This window comes from Pararge aegeria, chromosome 21 (genome assembly GCF_905163445.1).
Source record: "Pararge aegeria chromosome 21, ilParAegt1.1, whole genome shotgun sequence".
Classification (NCBI taxonomy): Eukaryota; Metazoa; Arthropoda; class Insecta; order Lepidoptera; family Nymphalidae; genus Pararge; species Pararge aegeria.
Window position 1 is genome coordinate 12,757,176 of NC_053200.1, and position 22,632 is coordinate 12,779,807.

General features: G+C 33.2%; 1 protein-coding gene across 4 annotated transcripts in view; it reads right to left on the reverse strand.

Annotated features, from left to right (window-relative positions):
- LOC120633016 (transient receptor potential cation channel trpm) overlaps positions 1–22,632 on the reverse strand; it is a 357,472-nt gene that overhangs the window by 12,895 nt on the left and 321,945 nt on the right. For 3 of the 4 annotated variants that reach the window (XM_039903046.1, XM_039903047.1, XM_039903045.1), the window contains exons 15-25: positions 20,502–20,699; positions 19,541–19,698; positions 18,727–18,917; positions 17,884–18,029; positions 15,655–15,876; positions 14,180–14,413; positions 13,553–13,675; positions 11,872–12,063; positions 8,326–8,412; positions 6,229–6,418; positions 5,615–5,732 (exon numbers count right to left, since the gene is read on the reverse strand). In XM_039903046.1, the coding sequence (XP_039758980.1) occupies positions 5,615–5,732; positions 6,229–6,418; positions 8,326–8,412; positions 11,872–12,063; positions 13,553–13,675; positions 14,180–14,413; positions 15,655–15,876; positions 17,884–18,029; positions 18,727–18,917; positions 19,541–19,698; positions 20,502–20,699 (1,859 nt within the window). The remainder of the gene's footprint in view (positions 1–5,614; positions 5,733–6,228; positions 6,419–8,325; positions 8,413–11,871; positions 12,064–13,552; positions 13,676–14,179; positions 14,414–15,654; positions 15,877–17,883; positions 18,030–18,726; positions 18,918–19,540; positions 19,699–20,501; positions 20,700–22,632) is intronic. The other variant, XM_039903048.1, reaches the window with a different exon arrangement.

The following is a 22,632-nucleotide window of genomic DNA, read 5'->3' on the forward strand; positions in this document are numbered from 1 at the left end:
GGTAAAACATTGGGGTATTAATTTTTACTTAAAAAAGAGGAAGATAAGTCGTAGGCGCCTTAAAACTTGGCTAATTTGTTTTTTAACTAATTTAAGTTCTATGTCGCCGATCGTAGTTAGTCTTTTCTTAGCTTAACTCAACTCAGGATGGCTAAGTAGGTTTTAAAGCGCATAGTTAAACATGTTACCAATCAGTAGTTACCGATAATGTAATCCGTGAAAACTTTACTACCTATATGTTTTTTTATAAAAAAAAAGTCTGGATTAACTTTATTTGGTAGTTTTAAGAAGTTTGAGTTTAAAGACAGTAAGAAAAACGTTTCAATATCAGAAATGCATGAACTACTATTAAAAAGTCATCTTCAAACTGAAACTGAAGAATGCGCAAGATCATTTCAGCATAAAAAATTGCGATGCGTATGATTATTCTGTAATGTGCGATCAGCATTTTATAACGTTTTCCTAATTGATTAACATACAAAGGTATAATATAGTGTAAACTTTGATATAACAGTGGTTCTGTAAAAGATAGGTAAGTACTAGGTGGTTGCGAAGCATTGGTTAAAACAATAATGTATATCGACTTTTTTTTTTTATTTTTTTTTTATCTAGAGCAGTCCTATGGTCTCCAGCGTGACATTATTGTCACATCATAGAGACAAATGTTTGTTCGTTGTTTTTGAAAGATACAATTTATATAGTACCAAAGATAAAAAACCCTTATTCGGCGCTGCGTTACCAAAGAACGCCGCGTGCGTACGTCCGCAGGAGAAAAAACTTCTGTTTGTTGACTTTGGGCATAAAATGTATTTTCGTACTTCATGTAGTACCTACGTCGAACAGATGTTACGCTAGGTATATGTATATTTTAATAACGAATTAGAACGTTATGACGTTGGATCCTTTATTATGAATAGGTATAGGATACAATGAACCCAACAATTCACGTGATGTAAACTAGTGTCTATTTTACTTTGATTTGACCTACTCATATTTTTCATTTAAATGTTTCTTTAACTTGTCTGGCTTATTTATATTCGTTTTTATTATAAGACCAGAAACATAATTTATTTAACAAACAACCACTCGCATAAAAAGCATAATTTACAAAAAATTCAATTAAAAATGAAAAAATGCTAAATTCTCCTGCTGGTGTACCGACACTATGGAATTGAACAGACAATACACACTTATGCGGGTGGGCATTCATCGGCACTGCTGACCGGTAAAATCGAATATTATATGGAAATATATACTTTTCTAGTCAGGCCGGTTCGGTTGAGCACGTAGTCTAAACGGCTAAGTCAAGCTAAGTGGCAAAAATCAATTGCCGTCTTATACCGGTCAGGGTTTGCCGATCAATCAACGTTGCTTCAGTAATGCCAACAACGCAGCTGGGTGACATACGAGCTGTGCCGAACTGACTCGAACATGATTTGTCGCACGCAGGATGCAGTAGAGTAAGTAAGATGCAGTAGATAAGTGTCTCTCGCTTTACTATAGTTTTGGACAGATATCTTCAATAAATTCTGCGAAATCAAACTTGCCGACTCGCTAAATGTGTAGCACCCCTGGCACTTACTGTCAGTTGCAGACCAATGGTCTGCAAAACCATTAGCCGTTTCTATGCCTCACCTACAACTATAAATCGCACTCTACGGACTTTACAAGAGCGTGGTGTGAAGCCCTAACGCCTGTATCACTCAAGGTCAAGTTTATGTTGGTATATGTCCGACACAATTCAGAACCACCAGGAACCAATTCAGAATTTATAGTTTGCTTTGGGCTGTATCGCGGGAAGTCGGGCATACACTGAAATACCCCTATATTTTATTCCTAAATTTACAAAGTGTTTAGACGGGTTTAGCAAGTGTTTTTTAAATAAAAGTAAATTTCATGTGCATTGGTCCAAGAACAAATACTCAGACCTGACAAATTTAAGCTTAATTTAGTTTAATAAGAGGTATTGAGAACATTTTTTTCTTGCTTACCATCAAGAAAATTAATTTAACTGATGTAAAAATCGATAAATTAAAAAAGTATTTAAATTCGTAAGTTATCTACTCAAGTTCTTACCTGTTATAATTAACTACATAATAGTTAAACGTATATTTTATGAAATTTCGACAAAGAGTATATAAATATTAAATAGTATTACTTTTTCACAAAATGCATAAACCAAAACGTTATTACGATTATTTTTAAAACAGATTATTTTACAGAGAGTTTGTTACGGAGATAAATATTTTAAATTAAGAATAATAAACTATGTGTTTTACATACAAATTTGCATTCATATTTATTAGAAGGAGATATTAATTTATTATGATAAGTTCATTTAAATTTTTCAAAACAAGACAGTTTTATTAATTAAATATTTTTAAATTACAAATAAATACAATATAAATGCGACATAACCAAACACGTGTTTAAAGAAACGCCAATCACTAATTTGACAATGAATAATTCTATAATAGACATTTTTGATGTACCCAAATCTCTAAAGTGAACCAAATTGACAGGTCTCAAACTATTGCTGCCTTTATCATAATGCATCTTGTAGAAAAGGATAGCACTATGACACCTGTCAATTTAACAATTTCAGATGTTTATTTACAACAGAATTGTCACCAATATTGTGTGTGTGAGTGAACATAAACAAAAAGTGCATGTGTTATTGTAAATAACAAAATGCGTAAAGTGGTAATATATGAGCGTGTCAGTGTATAATATAATAAGCTACTGATAATAAAGAGTTTACATTAGACACACGGTTACTTCTTAAACGTCTCAAATCGACTTCCCCTTTAATTTATCCGATCTAAAGTATAATAAATAAATATACTACGACAATACACACATCGCCATCTAGCCCCAAAGTAAGCGTAGCTTGTGTAATGGGTACTAAGATGACTGATGAATATTTTTTTATGAAATAATATACATAAATACTTATAATATACATATAAACACCCAGACACTGAAAAACATTCATACACATCACACAAACATTTACCAGTTGTGGGAATCGAACCCACGGCCTTGGACTCAGAAAGCAGGGTCGCTGCCCGCTTCGCCAATCAGCCGTCAAAGTATCTCTAAAAAGGGTCAAATCTAGTGTTGTGTGTGTCTAAATTTCCAAATAACTGCCTCTCAGTATTTTATAATAATTTTAACAAAAGCACACCCAGCAGCTATAATCGCCTATAAACAGAGCGAAACCTCCCAGGGCATGCGAGGAACACGTTACAAAATTCCACCCTGTGGCCATCAGCCTGGCGTATGTGTAAAGCCTCATATGCCTATCAGACCAGAACACAACAATGCTGTTTGGCGGCCGTCATAAGCAAGACGGTAGTCGTAACCCTGATGAGCTGTGTCACAAAAAGATCTACTACCACTTAAAAACACGTAGGTTGTTCCTATCTTCTTTTCCGGGATAAAGGCTGGCTATGCTCATCTGCAAGATGCTAATACCCGTTTTCACTAACGACGAACAAGGGCAATGCCTAATTAAGTAACGCTTTATCTAAGGAGATTCCTAAGCATACATAAACCGTTTACCAATTTTTGTCACCTAGGAGTTGGTAAAACGATATTTTCTATAGACATTCCCCTAATAAAATATTATCCCCTAAAAAGTGCCTAAATTAAATTGGCATTTAATTTAGGCACTTTTTAGGTTTAGTGAAAACGGGCATGAAGTTGCCAATTTAAACACAAATTGCTGAGCTGAATATACCTACGGCACAAACAAATAGGATAATTTTCTCATTTGCGTTATTAGTATTGATTTTTTTTTACCACTGAACATCAGTCGCTTGCATTCGCTATAGGGTATTTCTTTATACACCAAATTAAAAATTATTTTATCAATAGAACTTTTGTTTGTGGTTTTCTTTAAGAATAAATACTATAGGATATATCAACTGGGGTGCCGTTAAAGACGATTAAAGAGTCTCCGTGTGTAATACTTTATTATTGTGAACATTAAAATGATATTATATTCTAAAACTACTCGTTATCTACATCGCTATATTCATAAGCAAAGCCATTCGCCAAATGACTATTTGACTTACTGTTTCCACAACCGTCTCCTAACAGATGCAAGAAAGTAACAAAAAAAATAAAATTAAAACAATCTATGGCGATGGTAAATTTAGTATCCGAGAACGAACGCTGTATTCCAATTTTGTGTGTGAATAACAAAATGAACGATTGGTTTTCGGGAAACAACATGAACGAAAAAAAGTGGCTCGCATGCTATAAAATAAAATTTACGAGATGAATGTATCTAGATCCTATTATTAAGCTGTAATTGATTTTGTAAACTCTACTGCTGTTGATATTCGAATTGTTTTTTTTTATTTTCCAATTTGTATACAGGATATTATTTTCAGAGCTATCGGTGAGGCAAACAGTTGAAGAATTAGAGATAGAAAATATTCGTCGACATTTTAAAGAAATTATTAAGTTATTTAATAGCTAGATCGGGTTTATAAATGTATCCTAAATAAAAAGGTATCCACGATTTTCCAAGTTCCCTTAGTACAACACCGAACAATAATAAATAAAGTATCTAAGTAGGCAGGTCTAATAAACCACCGCCTTGATCAAGAAAAATACATAAAAAAGTTTTGAAATAGTTTGCTCAATGACTGGTATATTCACCATCCAGTCATACAAAGATACTCAAACGGCGATTAGATGCTGTGAGTATATAGGTCACGATGATAGGCGGTGATAGTAATCGATTCCAATTAAATTAATGTCATTAGCTGAATGTATGAATTTCCGTCCGATAAACTATTAAAATAATTATTTGGATTAAATTACTTCGAAATACCTTTTTGTAAATCAACTTACACACATTTTTTTAAATGATCTGGATGATTCCACAGATATGAGTGAAATTTAATGGAAATAATTAAATATAGAGATTATATCTTTAATAGTCTAATTTGTCAGCCCACCGATAGCTGTCAATTAGGCATCCTGTATATTATATCTTTAGTGATTATTAATTTTGCAATTTGCTAGTTGCCAGTGCCTTACTTTTTTAAAAGCTAACTTTACTCCACCTATTGTTTAATGAAATTAGTGTTGTAACTTTTTACAAAGACGATTCCACTCCGGTCGCTGTTCCTGTTCCTTGTAGAACAATCTAGAAACTTAATACGAGAAAGCGTAACTTGCGAGGTACGTTGGTATTCCAATATCGAATCGCTATAATGTTAGAGTTAAATGCACTTAATGCCTTATTTTAAAGATCAAATTCTTCCATACATCTACGCTAGCATGTGTAGAGATATGGAATCATAGACTTAAATGCAAGCTGCGTTGAGTACATTTTCTTTTGACGTTGTAGAGCTATTGACTCGGTTGAGACATAACATTCAATACGCAACTAAATTTAAGCATATACTCAACTGTCTATGGAGTCACTCACTTCGTATGAGCCTAATTCTGGCCCCATATACCGTCGTTTTTCCCTTTAGTCTTTTTTAAAAGAACTGTACCGGAGTGGATCATTAGCGTAATCTGAGCCTTAAGCTTAGCTTCATCTATACCAGCTTGATTTACCGCTTTTTGTGGAATAACAAAGTTATCTTACCGTCTTGCGTTGGCAGTACGCCTGGTCCCAGCGGAAGTGGTTCGAGGACGTAAGCTGTGCGTGTCGGACGGAACTTCACGGACTTCCGGTAAAAATGCGTCGTCAGCCACCGATGATACTATATTGTTTAAAAAAATCACAATTTCCAAATATAATCAAAAGGTTGCTCATAAAATTGTCATAATCTAAAAACAGTATATTTTTTTCTTTACGGAATATCAGTATAATTTTGATTAATACTATCTGTAATCTATTAAGAAAATGGTGTTTTATAATCGGATAGATTACAACGTGTAAATAATAAAAGCGACTAGCTTTACAACAGCTATTACGCTTAACTTTTCAAACAATTTTGATGTCACTTGTGTTTCAAGCAAACTTTATGTTTTTAACCGTAAACATAGTCTTTTTTAACTTTATAATATCTTGAACTCTTGCGTTGAGAGCGAATTTAGAGGACCTTAGGGAAGATTTAGAGGAGGAGGAAAACTGATTGCTTGGACTGTCACGGATTATTACAAATTAAGTTTAAACTTTTCTTGTATATGTGTTTCATTTTGTAAACATTTACATAAGACATATTTCAGAACTTATCAAGTCTCCATCCTCTGTACCTTTCTTCTCATCGCTAGGCTCAGTCCTGTTGCTATCTGAGGACCTCTGCCTGGCGGGAGTGACGGGCGCTGTTGGCCTGATGACCGTCACATCAGGTCCAGCTACACTGCCCCCTGATGACGTCGATATGGAATCTGCTTCAGGCTCCTTTTCAGGTCCAGCATCAGGCCCGGACTGTGGCAACTCGTCCTATATATTGTGTAATATATATATTGTGTAATGGCAATAGCAAAGTTATTAAAACGTTTGAAAAAGGATATGAGAAAGGATTTGAAATGTATGAAAAAGGAGATAAAATTGTGTGTGTGTAACTCGAGTGAGTAAAAGATTAATCATGTTTCTTTAATAAACCTTATAATTAAAATAATGTGATATTGGACTAAGCTAAAACATAATGAAGTTGAACAACTATATAATATTACATAAACTACAGTGGATCAACTATGGCATTCAAATCGTATTAGTTACACTGTTGATTGCAAATTATGAAGTCAAAAAACATTTATTGGAAGCCACAAAATGCATTTCGGGTGTAATTAGCATTTTGATGAGATAGAAAATCAGTGTTATCATATCAGAATAACATATACGTGCTTTAAACCCGTGTTGTATAACTTTTGCTGGATATAACTGATAACGTTATTGTTGACATTACAAGTGGTATAAAGCTGAAGCTATACGAAACAACGAGAATAACGGAGACAAATACATAATAGGGTATTTTACTCTAATAAGAATGTTGATTTTACAAATGTGCGTGCTCAATAAACACGTGAAATTAAAAACTATTACTTTATTGAAAATAATTACATAAAGTAATGATAATATTGTATTAACTGATTTAATAAATAATATAAAAAGACTCGATATTTGTTATAATAATATATTAAGATAATCATAGTGTTAAATACCCTGTTATCAATAATGTTTCATTATAGTATGCAATCAAAAGTGAAGTAAGTATATTATTAATTTTAAGAAAGCAAAGTGTTAAGGAATTATAATGTAAAGGATTTAAGAACATAAATAACTGTGCCATCTTACGCGACAGGAAGTATTTTTCAATAAAATTCATTTATCAAAATTTCCGCGTTTTATTGTTTAAAATATAAATCAAAAAATAATATACAAAGTACGTTTCTCATCTTATTTTTTTTGTTTAGAAACATTTTCATTGAGTTCCCGTAAAAAGCTCTTATATTTGTTTCCAAACTGATTGTATTATGGTAAATAATCACAATTTTCTTTTGTTCAATAATATTCATAAAAGTAGGATTTTGCACAAATTCAATATTGTCATCATAAATAGTTAATAGTAGTTTAGTTGTTTTTATTAGAGAATAGAGTAGTAAATACAACATTGTCATTTTAATGACACTTCCATATCTTTTCTTCACTGACATTTCTTTTATTTATTTGTTATAATATTATGATTATTCTAAAATATTTATTATTTCAACGCAACGGTTTCTATGTTAAATGACGAAGATTTACAAAATATATAAAATTCTGTTGTAATGGAAGTGAAATATAAATTATTTTCAACACAATGGCAGCGTAGGTACATAGATAACGTAATAGATATAACATAGTTACCGAATTTCTTAGTTCTTGGATTCTTTAGGCAATCAGTTGACTTATTATATTAATTATCAACTTACTGTTTCCACAATCGTTCCCTAATGAAACGCAAGAAAGAAATAAAAACATAAATATTAGGTTTGTTTAATCTGCAGTTTTTTAGATTATATTTTTTTATTGGGTAATTTTAATTTAGAATTATTGTTTAATTTGGAAAAATTATGATAGATCTAAATTATTTAAAAAAAGCTGTCAACTCAGCGTTACTTAAAAGTTGTAAAAGTAAAAAGCAGTTTATAGATTTCAAAGAATATAACTAAGTTAAGTCAGGATAACTGGTTCATAGGAAATAAGGAGGAAATGAAACTATAAATACACTATGTATTCATATTTTCTACGAAGAAATCATAGAACCGTCAGCTAAAAATAATTTCGTACTAATGTATGTACGATTAAGGGGAAAAAGTTAGCCCGAGCAATAAAACGCGGAATAAGATTTCCTTGAAGTGGCTTACTTCGGAGGCCTGCGAGGCGTGCTCGTCCTCCTCCTGCACGGGGCGCACCACGAAGCGCGCCACCCCGGTGTCACTGTCCGACAGCACCTGCCGCGACCACGATGAGCGTAAGATCACACTTGGTTTACTGTTTTAAAACTATATGTCTTATCGAAAACTTTAAACTTTCCCGATACAAATTAATTTATTTGGTCACCCACCAAACAATATTGAAATTTTGACAATGTTGATAAATTGCTCCTGAACGTATTAGTTATATTTTCGAAACGTTGAATCTACTACGAAGTTGATGCGATTTAAGTTACTATATACTTCTTTTGACTATTTCGATACAGTGTGATCTTACGGTAAAGCTAGGTAAACACTACGACACTTGTTAAAATAGTTATTCAAGAATTTTCTAGAGTTTTCTATGCAAATACCACTGCGCTAACATCATTTCAGTATTTTATTGAACTTATTCCGGCATAGTTTGCTTCTTCAATCCCTGCGAAAGAAGACAAGACTTTTTACGTCTGCAAACAATAGCTGATGTTTGGCGATCATTTGTTTGTAAGTTATTATACTTTTATGTTCAAAATATAAACTTTATAAACAGATTCTACTTTCTCTGCTAAGTGTCGTAATCTATACTATGCTTCATGAAGGCACATCTAGTATGCATTTTGTGATCTGGGTCTAGAGATCGCTGTAATTTTACTTCTGTTTGATTCGATATAATGGGAAAAGTTTTCCAGATTTTCTATATTAAACGTGTTTTATAAGTTAAGATTTGATATCGATATTGCTTGCTTTGGAAGTCAATACTTTGATTGCAGATAAAAATGAATTGCTTTTTATAGCTAAGTGCTTGATATACTTATTTTTACCAATTGGAAGGGAGTATAATATAAAAAATGATTATTAGACATCCTCAAACTGACTGATTAAATTTTACTCGAACAAGTAAAACTTGAAACAAATAATTTAAGAACTGAAGATGGTGACCGCAAAGCCACTTGTGCGACAGTAGACGATAGAATGACCCCTAAAATAACACACAAACAGCAGATTTTTTAGACAATTATACTTACATACACTATATTATATTTTTAATATCTTAAGAAATAAGAACTTTCGGTTCCGTTGATATCAATATTTTATTTGGAAGTGTCTCCTGGCTACTTCAACAATTCGAGAAAAATAATGAACCTCCGAGGTATTCTTCTTCTCGATCTGTAATAATTTTAATTTCCTGATGAAATATTTACTTTGGACTTAACAATATAACAGTGTTTATTTTAATAGTAAGCGGAAAAGTCTGTAAATTCAAAGTCTATTTGCCTTGAGTCAACAACGAAACAGTATTGTCGTGTTCAAAAGCGAAATTTCTCAATTTACATTATAATGAGGACCCAGCGGAACACTTCAGAGGTTTATATAAAAAGAAGGTTTTATTTGGAGTGAAAAAAAGGGTCTAGGTAATTTTTTTAACGGTGAGTAGTAAAAATAACGAGCAGGTTCGATCTGCGAGAAGTTGAACTTCTGAAAAAAACGGCTGTGCTTTGAGATATTAGAGTCACGCTAGCTGTAATTAATCTATTTTGATCGACATCATCTAGTAATTTGCGGGCTAAAAATACAATACTTATTTTTGAATTGCTTTACTGTTCGCTTGTAGTGAGAATGTTTCAAGCGTTAGGCAAAGTACGTATGCGTTTTTACAAAAACACTGTTATCTGTCAATCTTCTTATCCAACTGAGAAAAAAAGGCCTCAGTTATACCTGTTAGACATTTTCCAAAAAAATATTGTTTACTAAAATTCACACACACACAAATTCCTTGGTAGGTAGCAAGACAGTTCTATTAATTTGGTCGCACACGTTTTTTAATGATGCAATTATTGTTCATTGTATAAAATCTAACAATTTTAACGATTCCCCAAAAACAGATCACAAATTGCGTTAAGCACAAACGGAATTCCAGTAAACCAACAATGCGAACAACAAACAAAAATCCGGAAAACAACTTAAACAACATATACATGAAGGAAATAAAGAAAGTCGCAACAAACAGATAACATTGATAATGTTAAATGTAACATGCTTGAACGACGAGCAACACATATTAGGTAGATGGTAAACATCACGTCGCGTCGTTATGACTGCTATTCCTCATTATCCGGTACGATATCGTCGACGAGTCGGATATCATAAATAGATCTATTTATCTCGTCATCTACAGGGCACGGGTCTCCTCCCACAATGAGAAAAGGTTAAGGCCGTAGTCCCACCACGCTGGCCCATTGCGGATTGGTGGACTATTCTTTATCTTCTTTTTGCAGTGCCGACTCCGAGGTCGGCAACCATTAAGGCTATCTGGACTTTGGACGCAGTTGCACGGAACAGAGATCGTGTACTTTTTCAGAACCATTAGCATACATTTTTTCCAAGATGTTCTTCTACTGCCGGGTGGTCTTTTGCCGGCTATTTTCCCCTGAATTTTTCAGCTGAAGGAGTTCATATTTATTGTTTCTCATAATATGACCAAAATACTCTAACTTTATTTGCTTAATAGTTTTAAGTATTTCAGATCAGATTCTGGCCTAACCTCTGTAATATTGTGGTGCTACTTACATCCTCTACCCATGAAATTCTTAGCATTCTTCTATAAACCCACATTTCGAAAGCTTGTATTTCAAACCGATTACGGTAAAAGACGTAACAGGTTAGCCCGCTACCATTAGAGATGGCATCATCACTTTTGAACAGATTCTTCAAAATATCTTGTATATTTGAAGGTATATGATATGCCACGACATCGGATCGGATAATGGGAAATAAGTGTTAATATCTGATTTAGGGTTAAGTATTGTCGCTATATCGACTCAAGACCATCTCGGCTAAATTAAATTACTGAAATGTGATCTTATGAGAGATAAGGTGATGTTTTAAGCGTATGTTACGCGTGGGTAAGAATACTCACTGACACAAAAAAATTAAAAGTTAAGTGAATAAGATAAAGTTCAAATTCCAATGCTTTAATTTTAGTCAAGTCGATGTTGAATCGAAGGCCGTCATAATGTCATGAGCGTGGCCAGTTCTTAAATTGAATTTACTGAATCGTCATAATTACTTACTATATATATATCTCATATTATTCCATTACCGGCCCACTACATGGCACGGGTTTCCTCTCAGAATGAAAAGGGTTTAGGTTAGGACGAAGTCGACCACGCTGGCCAAGTGCGAATTGGATTAGAACCACTATATAGATTCTTTAGGATTTCCTTCGCTAGTGATATTTTGATTGCTTAAATTAAAAATGCATATAACTCCGATAAGTTAGAGGTGCGTGCCGGGAATCAAACTCGGTCCGCTCCAAAAAGAAGGCCGAAGCTCAAACCACTAGCATCTTACCACTTTTTTTGTTTACAAAAATGTAGCTTTTACTGTCAAGTGGCTAGGTCTAGCCTAGTCCTTAGGTCATCAGAATGAATTATTGTTAGACTGTTTTATGTTAATTTTGTCGCGTAATGTCAGATTTGCTTGAAGCACAGAACTCACCTCAGACCTATCGCTGGCCGTCCTGAGCCTCGGTACTCCAGCCGCAAAACTTGGTGGAGGTGGCCCCAAAGTGTCAGTTGACCCGCGGTTTACCAGCGACGGATGTGTTGCCATGAACCGATGTATCACAGCTAGATGATTCATGGTTTGCTCTGCAACATCTTCTAATTTGCGTAACCTAAATTCTACACTCTGAAAAAGTAAAACAAACCTAATAAAGCTCCCACTTCCCTTCCCTTCCCACAATCTTTCATGTTTTTTATTCTAAACAAAATGCGATGTTACTTTTTTAAGCTTCATCATTATTGACTACGGATCTCAGAATAAGAAGGGTTTAAGTCACCTACCACGCTGGCCACGTGCGAATAGTGTGGACTTCACATGCTTTATAAAATTTATGGAGAACTCTCAGGTATGCAAGTTTCCTTTTTTTACCTTTACTGTTGAAGCGAGTGATTTTTAATTGCATAAATTAAAACAATTTTAGGAACTGTGCCTCGCTGCGGTGGTTTCGAGGACGTTTTAGATTTTATTTAGTTTTAAATAGTTTATCTTAGGTTATATTTATAAAAGAATTATATTAAATAAACAGTTTTAACAAATATGATTAATTCTTATTATGTATTTACAATTATTCTATCACATTTGTGATAGGTTAGAAAAGATATTTAAAAAAAAATGGCATCCATTACAAATAATTTGGTTATCCACAAACTAATATAGAAGTAAATAGATATACGAGTATACAAATTCTAGATGTTTAAAAACTCACAACTATAATGGATATGGAAAAGGTCGTGATGAATGGGATAATGTGAAAGGTCATACCTACGTCTAATAGAATAGAGTAGGGTTGATACAGTGACAGCGATATGAGATAAGTACGAGAAAATTACAAAACTGAACACGAAAATATTATACTTATATGATAACTGTCATTTCTGAAAGTATCGAAAAAAAACTATATTAGTTTTGTTGTTAATGTAATATGGCAGAAGTTTCGTGAAAAAATGGACATCGAGAGCTTCTTAAATTTAAGTCGGCAATGCGGAATAATAGCAAAAATTTTATTAAGCAACGGGCGAACACTTAGACTTCAAAGTAAACCGGGGTTAGAGCACCCTCCAGCACTGTGGGCTGTCTTTATAACGAAAGTTAAGGAAGTTGCTAAATGTAGGGGAAAGTGGAGGGCTAGGAATGATGGCGATCAGCAAGTAATGCCAAAAACAAGACGTCCACAAGCTGAAATGATAATGATTAATGAGAAAGTTTCAATGCATTTGCACCTAGAACCCTTTTGTCGACTTACAAATTGAAGCGACGAAAGTTATTCTTATAAATTTTATAAGCAATTATCAATTTCAGAAAATGAAGAAACAATTAAAACCCAAGCAGGTTAGTCAACACTACACTAACACTACAGTAAAACTGTTCAAAATTATTCAGGTCAGAGTAGCAAAAGTTTGAAAGGAACCGGAAAAATGAGGTGGAAATGAATAAAACAATAGTACGGCTCAATGGACCGGCGGCATACGGCCTCGAGTAGGGTTGACATGAAAGGCAAATATCCTTTCTGTAATTCATTGTTCCGGTGAACTTTCCTCTATGGATATCAACGGGTCGCGATTTATGATGATGTTAATGATTAAAGAGTGAATTTATGTTATTTTAAAACGAATACCTGTACAGATTGTATTTGGCAATTAGCTTTTTGATTTAAGTCTTCCATTTTGGTCGTGATATGTTCTACCCTATCCGTTGTGTTTCTCACTCTTTCTTCTATAGAGTTTGATAATTTAACTTCCTGAAAAAGAAGCACTAAATTATCACCTAATTCTTTTATTAAAAAGTAGTGTAAGCTGACGTCAACGTCACCTTCGGAAAATATTTAGCTTATAGTTAGGCACAATAATAAAATTTACATAATTATCGACTTAAAGTTACTACTAACTATTTTTTGTTTGATCTGTATATGTTTAGTCTTAAGCATAAGCAGAAGACATGATAGAATGTTTAATTCTTATTTTTCTTCTTTAATGTTGTCATAAATAAACTTAGGTTTAGGTTTATAAACTTAGGGAATTCATAATTTCTGAATTTTCTCTGGTCTGGTCTGGTGGGAGGCTTTGGCAGTGGCTAGTTACGACTTTACCGACAAACAAGTGCCGCTAAGCAATTTAGCGTTCCGGTGTGATGTCGCGTAGAAACCGATTAGGGTATGACTACCATACGACTGCATCATCACTTACCACCAGGTGAGATTGCAGGCAAGGGCTAACTTGTATTGGAATAGAAAAAAAAGACTTACTTGTTCCCTAAAATATCCTTCCACGCATTCCTCCTCGAAATCATACAACCTTTCCATGTCTTCCTTCTCCAAAAACAACTTAAGCCCATTATCATATTGAAACCTCTGATGCGATACATTCCTGGTTACCCACTTGCATGTGGCGTAAATATGGCAAAATATTATTATTGGAGGTGGCAATACAGGTTTCTGTTCGTATTCCATGACCACTGTGAACCTTTGGAACATCCACACCTAGAGATAAAATTTTAGTTACAAATATATTATTTAGTTCAAAGGAATGACGCGAAAAAAGTGCTTTTGCGATAAATTATAATAAAGTTGTTTAATTATTAAAAAAATAATTAATATATAATATCGAAGCATTTGTATTCAAATATTATTTTATTTTGAATATTGAAAGATAACTTTGCAATAATTATTACAAATTTAACGCGTTGCACTTTTGGTAAAAACAAAGACCTGCAATATTGTGCATGACTGCACGGAATTGGATTTTATATACGTACTGAGGTATCTCATACGCGCACGACAAAGAAGCTGGCTTTTACTTCGTGCTAATGTATAAAATGTTATAATGACATGAAGCATACGTACAAAACAAAATAACTAGAATTTGATATCAAAGCTCGTATATTACAAAGAGCGACACTTTAGTTCAATGCTTGCTGTATTATATTCTATGTGTTAGATCTGTCACGGATAATGGTTTCAGGAACAATAGCTTCGAGGCAATACGTACAATTTGCATTTAAATTGAAACATATTTGGGTCTATCTAGTTTACGAAATGCACACGTTTGCGTCCAAATCTAAAATGCGTCATAATCAGTTCTGATTATCGATTTAATGTTTGCTGGATATTTTCATATGATATAGGTAAGACATCATTTGGTTAATTATTTTTACCTTTAGAATTCATGCTACTTAAATAGAATCTATTATAAACAAAAGCACATCTTTAAGGCCCTAATAGCAATCCCATCGGCTCTGTTTGTCGTATTTGGCATTAGTGGGATATATATGGGGATTAACCTTTATCTTTTACAGGGATGTAATTAAAAGTAAATAGGCATATTGTAATGCAAATAACGTTCTCTTAGTAGTCAACTTCTATGAATACAATTCGTATATTTTATTGTATCTATTTAAAGTACGGTCTTACATAATTTACAAGATAATTATGCCGCAACAAAATTTTCCCGTCATCGAAGCTTCCATTAGAATCATCCCTCAAAGCGCAATTAGACGGTTAGTTAAAAGTGAATAATTTATAGAAAAGAGATAAGCTGCAAGCATAAAATTGCAGAGAAATATTAAGTAGAACTTTAAAATATTCATTTGATTGATGCATCAAATTATTGATAGTAAACTGATAACAGAGCCGTCTAATTTCACTCACTCAATTCTTACACTCAAAAAGGGTTAAAATTAACGCAAAATAAAATAAAATTAAAAGCAAATAAAATAAAAAACCTGATGCGAGACTTCATTGACTTCGTTAAAGATATTGTTAAAGACGGCAATAAGAAGGTTTATAAGGAGGATATTGGCGACGAGGAGGTAGATTGTCATCGCGATGGGGGTGATCCAGCGACCGGTGACGCACTTCTGGTTACCAACGTCCATGCCGCATGGCGGGTCGATGTCCGGAGCGAAAACTTCGCCGTACAACATGAAGTACGGCTGGTAGAATATCTACAAATAATACGCGGGAGTCAAAGAAAAATAAATAAAAATTAAGGTGCAAAACAAACTAAAAAAAATTAACGGCCATTAGAACAATAGATTCAAACATAAAAGAAAAAAATGTGTTGAATCAAGCTGATAATGAAAAAATCGTTAATATTCGCTAAAACACTATAAATTAATAAATGTGGAAATGAGAATGAAATTAAGGTGACTAAATCCACTATTTTACTTTTTCAATAATCTACCATTAAAATATTTTGGAATAAAAACTAATGGACTTTAAACAGGAAATTGTGGAACCTAAAGTTTACGAAACATATTATCTATCATGTGTCATATGGATCTACTTAAAATATTGTAACATAATCTGAAATAAAAACTGTTTACCATAATAAAAATACGGACTGGCACAATTGAAACTAATTAAAATCTACAAAATAAATGATAACACACTACTATATACATAAATACTAAACCATCCTAACCCTCTTATATTACTTAGCTTTTAGCTAATCAAATCTCGCAACAGGTAGCTAATAAACAACGAATATTACGATTAAATACCATACCTACAAATTTTGTGGATCATATCGCAGAATTCCCATTATTGCCTATCGTCATCACAGAAACAAATATAAAGTAGTGAAGAATATGTACAGAGCCCTTTTTAAGAAACTTTATGTCCGCATATTGGTAACAACACAAATGAAATCCAGTCAGAAGTCATTCATTTAAATTACCGTAAATATAACTAATACGCATAGCGACAGCACCAATTATTTCAGTACTGAAGAATTGTGTGTTGTGCGTTGTGTCTCTTAACTTTAAGAGATAAAGTAAAAGCTATAAAGTATTCTAGTTTCTGTTATAATGAGCCTAAGGAATTAAGAAATATGTTGAGCATGAAGCTATGAAAAATGAACTATCGATTTAAAACTACCAAATACATAGCAGTGGATAGTTGCAGGCTTTTAAAAATGACGATGACGATCAAATTAAATTCCATTTCCTTTAATTGTTAAAAATTACTCAGTATAGAAATAAATAATAAGAATAATAATATACGTCAAGATATGATCCACAAACATGATTAAAACAACTGAAACAAAAATTAACTACCGCCCGAAATAGCACCGAACTTTGACCGAGACAATATCGTAATCGCATGGAATACACATTTTTAACCGGAGTATTGTTATTCAACGGTTTACAGCAATTGCGATAATCGCAATGTGAAAATCACAAGTTCGGTTCTAGGGCTGCGGGTTACAAGTTACAACATCTAAAATCTAAACTGATCAAGGTTTGAACCTGATGCGACACTCCGTTGACTTCAATGAAGATATTATTAAACACGGCTATCAGAAGGTTGACTAGCAATATGTTAGCTATGAGCAGGTATATACTCATGACCACGGGGGGCACCCAGTGGCCCACACGGCATTCTTCGAGGCCTGGCAGCCCGCAAGGGGGCGCCATTTGCTCGGCGAAAACTTCCCCGTACAGCATGAAGTACGGTTGGAAGAAAACCTGTAATTGTTAGTTTCGATGGAAAAATGATAGCTAATGTTAGTGATTTGATTCAAGTTTATACCTAACTTTTTCAAGTAAAATTAACACAAAATTGAATTTATAATAATTGTAAGCATTAACTTAATACATTACCTTTACATATGTATTAGGGTCAAACGCCTTGGTTAGGTTAATTTTCGACATTTAGTAATATCAGTCAAACTTTTTCGAATAATCACTCGAATAGTAATCACTATTCTAACTATGATATATGCACAAAAAGAAATAACTATTTATGTAGTTATAAGAATTAAATGAATTTTGCTTTGAATTAAATGAATTTAGTATTAAGTAGTAGATTTACGTTGCATTACATTCATGTGCAGTGCCAAGTGATTACGTTAAAAAGTCAATAGTTTTTGTTGTTATTGATAATTATTGATTTGATTTTGATTCGTTCACTAAAAGATTAATCGTTAATTTTTAAGTATCATCACTTACCTCTCTTATCAAGTACCAACTAGCGTCTCTGTCAGGGTACAGGATCGCTTGTCTCGCCACTCCAAACGACATAAGCACAACCAATAACAGCACCACGAAGTATATCATATTCTTAACCATTTTACCCATCATTGTGACTAGAGGACCTGGCAATAAAACAAATGTTACTTAGAAACAGCAGCACAGAATTATTTAAGTGAAATAAATAAATTTTAGTCTACTATTTTTTGCCCATTTATGGGTTTAGGGACTTTGTTTGTACTGTAATTCTTTTAATGTATCAAGTTAATGTATTTTTGTAGTTTTTTTTTTGTAAATTGTGCATTTCTGCCATATATTTTCTTCTCTGTAAGCTCATGCTATATAATTTATCATAACATCTGATAACTTTAAAGCATCTGTACTAAACAAATGCTTTTAAGTACTTAGATTTATTATGGGGTATTATTTTTTTAATTTTGTCTTTACCTCTGCGTCAAACACCAGAGACTTTATTTAAAGATCAATATTTAGTATTTAACCGTAATTGTTCCTATTCTATGTCTTAAGTGAATCGTTTTCGTTCCCAAATATACCATCGCAAATCAGTTTATGCTCTTAAATACTGTCTCCCATTAGACTACAAGACTTTGCCCAGACATGGTGATAATCAACTTTGCCATTCTTTAAACCTTACATTCGATATGGATTAAGCTAAGGATGCAAAATGACAGATAGCTTGCTTAATACAAAGAAAAAAATATGGAATGAACGAAGTAGTGCCATAGACAGATGTATAGCCCCAGAGTACAGTAGGAGATGAATAAAGAAGGCTGAGAAAATGAGAAGATGTACTTAACTTACCTAAGTATTTATTGACCCCCAAAATATTGAGAATCCTTAAATACCAATAGATGATATCGACGCAGTAGATCACCCGACCAACGTCCATGGAGGCGGCGCGCAGGCGCAACGTCAGGCCGACAAGGAAGAAGATGATGAAGCCCGCGTCGTACGTGTTCCACATGTTCCATGCCCACACGCTGAACTTATGTCTGAGGGATATCATCACAGTTAAAATATGCTTATAATAATGCTGACAACCACGCCGGCTTTTAAACAGGAAAGAAGCAAAATTAAGGTTAAATGAATAAAATGAAAAAATACGGTCCGCAATAAATTGTGCTGGTTATTAAACTTGCTAACTTTACGTTGATAATATTAATAATTTTTTTGTTTATCTTAAAATACATTCTTCAGTAGTGATAAGATGATATTATTTAAGTTTTTTCAATTTATACTTCTACTGTTAATGATATTTCTGCTTATTAAAAATTGTTTCTGTATAAGCACTTTCTTTTGTATTTTTTTTAAAACCTTCACTTCATTTACCCATCCGTTCAAAATTTACCCGTCAAATTTTAATTGTTTGCCGGTAAAGGTATTAAATTTGTTGGGCCTTACATATATAAACTTAGAATGACGTCGGAATAGAAAACAGTGTATTATAATTGAGTTGAAATGTTGTGAACCTTATAAAAAACAGTGCATAACTATTCTGAACATTACTTGTAAGGCCCGTAGACTATAAAAAAATTAAGCTGAAATAACAGGCCAAGTAGGCAAAAAATGAAAGCTAAAAGAAGTAGATGTAATGAATGAAGATTTATGTACTTACCTAATAGCAACAGGCTCGGACGTAATAATTTCCCTAATTTTCTCACACAAAAACGTGAGTATATAACATATGGAGTAAATCTCCGGCCAAGATGGAGTCAAGTCCATCTTGACTAATACTGTATAAGTAAACATCAGTAGGAACAATATGTAGGCGATCTGAAAAAAAAATAGCAGTTCGAGAATGCAAGAAGTAGACTTTATATGACTGTAGGCTGTCAGATAATATGTGTTTGGCGTGGTGGATACAATTGATGATTATTGAATAATTATAGGTTTCATCAAATTGTTTGACGCTGACATCTGCCGAGAGGAGAATTATTTTTATAACCTTTCCTTCTCAAACTAAAACGCGCACACAAACACATACACAAACACAAACTCACCAACACAATTATTTTAAGTTCTTTTTAGTCACACAGGCATTGTGATTTATTTAACATCCCATCCGCTTACTTCTAAATCAAGCGTACGACAATATTTAGAACAGAAGATCTTTTTGCTCATGACCTTTCAGATTTAATCCGATCCCGTAAATTATTTGAAGTTAGGGATTAACAATCGACTAAATAGTTTATAATGACACTAAATTAATGCAAAACTAAACTGCGGCGCTGAAACTACGCCCGATGGCGTTTAAATCTGCGTCCTGTGTTTGACCAATCAGAAGACATCCTGTTCAATTAAGTCCTGTGATAGTTCATCGGACGCAAACGAGAACGTGTACACCAATAAGGACACAGTCGTGGCCTTCGCTTAGGAACAAAAATCGACGAATGGTCATCACGTTTTTAATGTTAAGAAGGTAATAATATATTTTTATGAGATTAGGATTTCAAAGTGAAATGGACACACAACTACCACGTTTCTACGAAGATCTAAGATATTCTACAAGTGGAACTCTATTACAAACTACCAATCCCATCGATATGTGCATACAAGTTAAAGATTAGTCGACTCACCGAATCAGCCCAGAACTTAGTAATGGGTGCCGTGAAGAACTCGTATATTTTCTTCCTTAACCTCAGCGGCCGCATTCTCTTATCCTCCGGTGCGTGGTACTCCGGAAGGTCCCTGTACGTCGGTTCCCACCCAATTTTACCAACTTTCCCGTTCTGATCGACCCTCGTTTCGCATTCGGCCCCTGAGCCAATCAACGCCTGCTTGAGTATAGAGAAAATCGTATAAAGGTTACCACGGCATGTCCGAGACTTAGACTTAAGGTAAAAGTTAGGCGGCAATAACTCTTGAATTTGATATGGTAAAACAAATTTTAATCGAAGATAATTTTATTTTATTGTAAGGTGAAAGTATTTAATTCTTTGTATAACTTTATCATAAAGAGCTAGAACATTTAATTACATCATTGTAAATTACATCAATTAAACAATGCCGAAAATTGGTCAATTGTTTGTGGACGTTTAGGATTTCCATGTCATAGACAATCAGGGATTTGTTAACTTTTGTAAATAGTCATGAATGAAATCTAGTTTTAAATAAACTATAAACTCGCAAATACGTTAAAAAGAAGAAACGTACGCGTATAAGGATTATAGCATTTTGTGAACGCTATTAGCAGCTCATAGATGACTAGTTAGACAAATTAGTTCGCGAGAGTTCCGTCTAACTTTTTCCTTTAATCAGTGGTTCAAGAGAGAGGTAGAGCACAAAATTTCAAGTTTTAAATATAGTTAGGGCCAGATTAGTTAGAATTTAGAACAGGATTTAGTACATAAGCTAAGCAACACTTTTTAAGTATAGCTGCAATTCACTATTACATCGAGCTTAGGACAGACAGCAAAAAAAGTCACGCAATGATTTAAAGTAAAAATTTACAACTCTGCAGTCTTGTCTTTTTGGAATAAAACTGGTCTTAGATATCACATACAGATTTTTAAGCTCACTATGAAAGAATGTTACTCTATTGAATTATAGAACGACAAACCTTATAAACTTACACGTTTGATATTACGATCCAGTTTAGACATTCATAATTTATAATTTCGTTAAATATACATATTTTTTTTTGCTTTTGTGTTATGAAGAACATCAAGAGCTCAGCGAAGCTTTCAGATTTCATTTTTCTGGTCTCCGCTATCGTTTAAAATTGTAATACCAATAAATTATATTGCTAAAAATTTTTTGAAAATACTTTACAGTGACTTTTGTTCCTGCTGTGGGTACAAAATTAAGGCTAGCGCACATATCTACGGATGCAAGGAATGTTCTTACAGTAACTTTTGCGTTGAGACACTTCCTGTTGTCTATGGTTCACGCAAAATTTACTGAAGGTATTGTTAGATTTTTACAAATCACGCTACTACAATTCCATTCACCATGTGCGCTAACCTTTAAGCTTCATCATCACAACAAGAAATAATTACATTATTTTTTATTCATAAGATAGTCACAAGTAGGAAGCTGAAAGTATACTAAAAATACGAAAGTTTTACAAGAAAGTAGATTAAGCGTGATAGTTAGTGAATTTTAATAATAAAAATATGTAAGAATTAAAATACGTTAAGTTAAAAAAGGAATAAATAAGCTTAAGCAAGATTTTTTTTTCTATAATAATTTATATTTCAAGACAGAATTATGGAATGAAATGTATAATGATTATTTTGAGTTGTATCTAGTTAAATATTTATTTGTTATAACCTTAGTTATGTTTAGGTTTTAGGGTGCGAAGAATCCTTTATGGATTCGACTTATACGATACTATTATTTGTATTAATAAATACGACTAAATAAGAATTCACGTCCTACAAATATTTGTTTGTAATTTATATATTTCTACATTGAGCACGTAGCTTTATGGAAACAAAAACATATTCCAAAGCCACCGGTTTTGTACTTTTGTAAAGCAACCCTTAAATTATTTATTTGCATTGTATCAAAAAAAAAAAAATGGTGTCTATTCATACATATTTTAGTCGAACGGAATCATATTTTCTTCTTGTGCTTTAATATTCGTCAGTCTTTTGTTTTCGAAACGGATCGTATACTTGCAATATTTGGCTTAAACATTAGTTATCACTTCACATAAACTAATTTAAACAAATGCATGTATAAATAAAATGTTGTCCCTTTATG